At 43.6% G+C, this 2,000-nt stretch overlaps 1 protein-coding gene across 1 annotated transcript; it reads right to left on the bottom strand.

The window, feature by feature from the left end:
* Positions 1-76: 76 nt before the first annotated feature.
* On the bottom strand, positions 77-1,971 carry LOC134016014 (filensin-like). The gene is made up of 3 exons (XM_062455451.1): positions 1,840-1,971; positions 1,313-1,426; positions 77-306 (listed from the first exon to the last, which is right to left on the bottom strand). Exons 1-3 carry the CDS (start codon positions 1,867-1,869, stop codon positions 82-84), a joined length of 369 nt encoding a protein of 122 aa, XP_062311435.1. The 5' UTR covers positions 1,870-1,971; the 3' UTR covers positions 77-81.
* Positions 1,972-2,000: the final 29 nt, after the last annotated feature.

Below are 2,000 nucleotides of genomic sequence, written 5' to 3'. Positions count from 1 at the left end.
ATCCAAAGGTGAATGTACTGTGTATCACGAAAAGGGTTCATGTGATACAAGATATGAGCGTGTATGTGTGTTTGATGAATGTTACCTGTTGTCCTCATTCTCGATAATCCTCTTGTACCTCTCCAACTCGTTCTCCAGGGAGGTCTGGTACATGGCCAGGTGACGACACTCATTGGTTAACTTCTCCAGGGACTTTTCGGCCTCCTCGATCTCCTTCCTCAGAGAGTCAATCTTCTCGTTGTACATCTGGATCTCATCATCATAGCTCTCCTGAGTGTTCTTTATGCTTTGCTCCAACCCTGTGGTCTGAAAGAGAACAAAATATTGTGAGGAGAGGAGGAGAAATGAAGAGAGAGAATAAGTGGAACGTTTTCATGTGACATTATAAAACACTATTCAAACATTGGCCTTTAAACGTGTTTTGATGACAGAGTTTCTAATCATTTAGCAAACATGACAATCTGTGAGGAAAATATTCACTTGGTCTTTGTAAAGGTTACTCTGTCTTACGGTCCTCTCCAAATCTCCTGTCAGTTCACAAATTGCCATGGAAACTCAAACTCATGAACCAGCTGTCTGATTATAATCACTGTCTGAAGAATAATTATTTCTGGAACCTAAATCCCTTGACTGCTGGCTGAGGAAGGTAAGGGCTTTGGAAAAGTGCAGGTGTCATTGGTATTCATCATTGGATGCGAATATTATGTTAACGAAAATGAAAAATTCTTGTGAAAAATCCTTTGATGGAGGAATTTCTCTCTCAAGTAGAAATCGTACAACAAGGATATTAATATGTCTTTAAAAAGAACATTCATGGGAGACTGACAATTAGGAGATACATGCTACATAACATAAAGAGAGTGAAGAGCAGCATTTGATATCTAGCGTAAAAACCTGCGTGTGTGTGTGTGTGGGGGGGGGGGGGAGACAAAATTAATGTCACTGATTATAGTATAGACTCAATTTGATAAGAGATGTTGCTCCCTTCTATTTTCTCCTTTCCTCTACCACATATTCATGCCCAGGTAATGTCTGACACCTAGTGGCGAACCTGTGCAATAGCTCCCAAGATTTACCCTTAGGATTACGTTGAGCTGCCCATCATCGGCCTATCTCAGTAGTCTTAAGTGGATGCCTCTTTCTATGTATTATTCTATAATGCCAGGGCTGATTTGTCCAAATGTCCAAATCAACCCTCTCCCATACCTTCCCTTTACCTCTTCCACCTTTCATATCTGCGTACACATGAATTCTGAGCCTCTGTGGCTTTAGACTACTGTCAGGGTTGTCATGGTTACAGTGAGTGACTCACCTCAGTCCGAAGTCGCTGCTTCTGCAACTGTAGCTGACAGAGGGCGGTCTTGTACTCCTCCAGCTGGCTCTGTAGGCCCGGAACCTTCCTCTGGGCCAGTAGCTTCTCTTGCTCCTACGCACACACACACACACACACACACACACGCACGCACGCACGCACGCACACACACACACACACACACACACACACACACACACACACACACACACACACACACAGACCAGTGCAGTTAATGAAATAAAACACCTTTTCTAGTCTCTCCAATAATAAATTAAGAAGGCAAGCCTCATTCTACAATTTCTCCCAGTCTACCTATCTTTATCTAATGTGAGACGTCATATCTGTACACACACACACATACAGTAGGTTACAGACACAGACACACATGCAAAAACACACGTGCAAACACATGCATACACACACACTCACACAGATACATGCAGACACACACGCAGCACACCCACACACTCGCACACATGCAGACCCACACACATACACACACGGGAATGCTAATATGCCCTTACCTCGGAGATGCCAACTGCCATGTTGGGCATCAGGGGCAGGGTCTGGTTGATCTGGTGCAGAATGTTGACATATGTCTGGATCTCAGCCAGGTTCTAATGAACAAACAGAATCGGTCATCAAGTGAAGATAACCCAAAGAGACTCCAGAATCAGTACATACA

Source organism: Osmerus eperlanus, unplaced genomic scaffold (genome assembly GCF_963692335.1).
Source record: "Osmerus eperlanus unplaced genomic scaffold, fOsmEpe2.1 SCAFFOLD_987, whole genome shotgun sequence".
NCBI classification, from domain to species: domain Eukaryota; kingdom Metazoa; phylum Chordata; class Actinopteri; order Osmeriformes; family Osmeridae; genus Osmerus; species Osmerus eperlanus.
This window is presented reverse-complemented; position numbering and strand designations above follow the sequence as displayed.

What these genes read in the sequence shown, in the direction of transcription:
- LOC134016014 (XM_062455451.1), bottom strand. Translation starts at nt 1,869, where the DNA reads ATGCCCAACATGGCAGTTGGCATCTCCGAG. An exon ending in TGGCAGTTGGCATCTCCGAG is followed by an intron (nt 1,427 to 1,839) that starts GTAAGGGCATAT and finishes GTGTGTGCGTAG; the next exon opens with GAGCAAGAGAAGCTACTGGC. An exon ending in AGCAGCGACTTCGGACTGAG is followed by an intron (nt 307 to 1,312) that starts GTGAGTCACTCA and finishes GTTCTCTTTCAG; the next exon opens with ACCACAGGGTTGGAGCAAAG.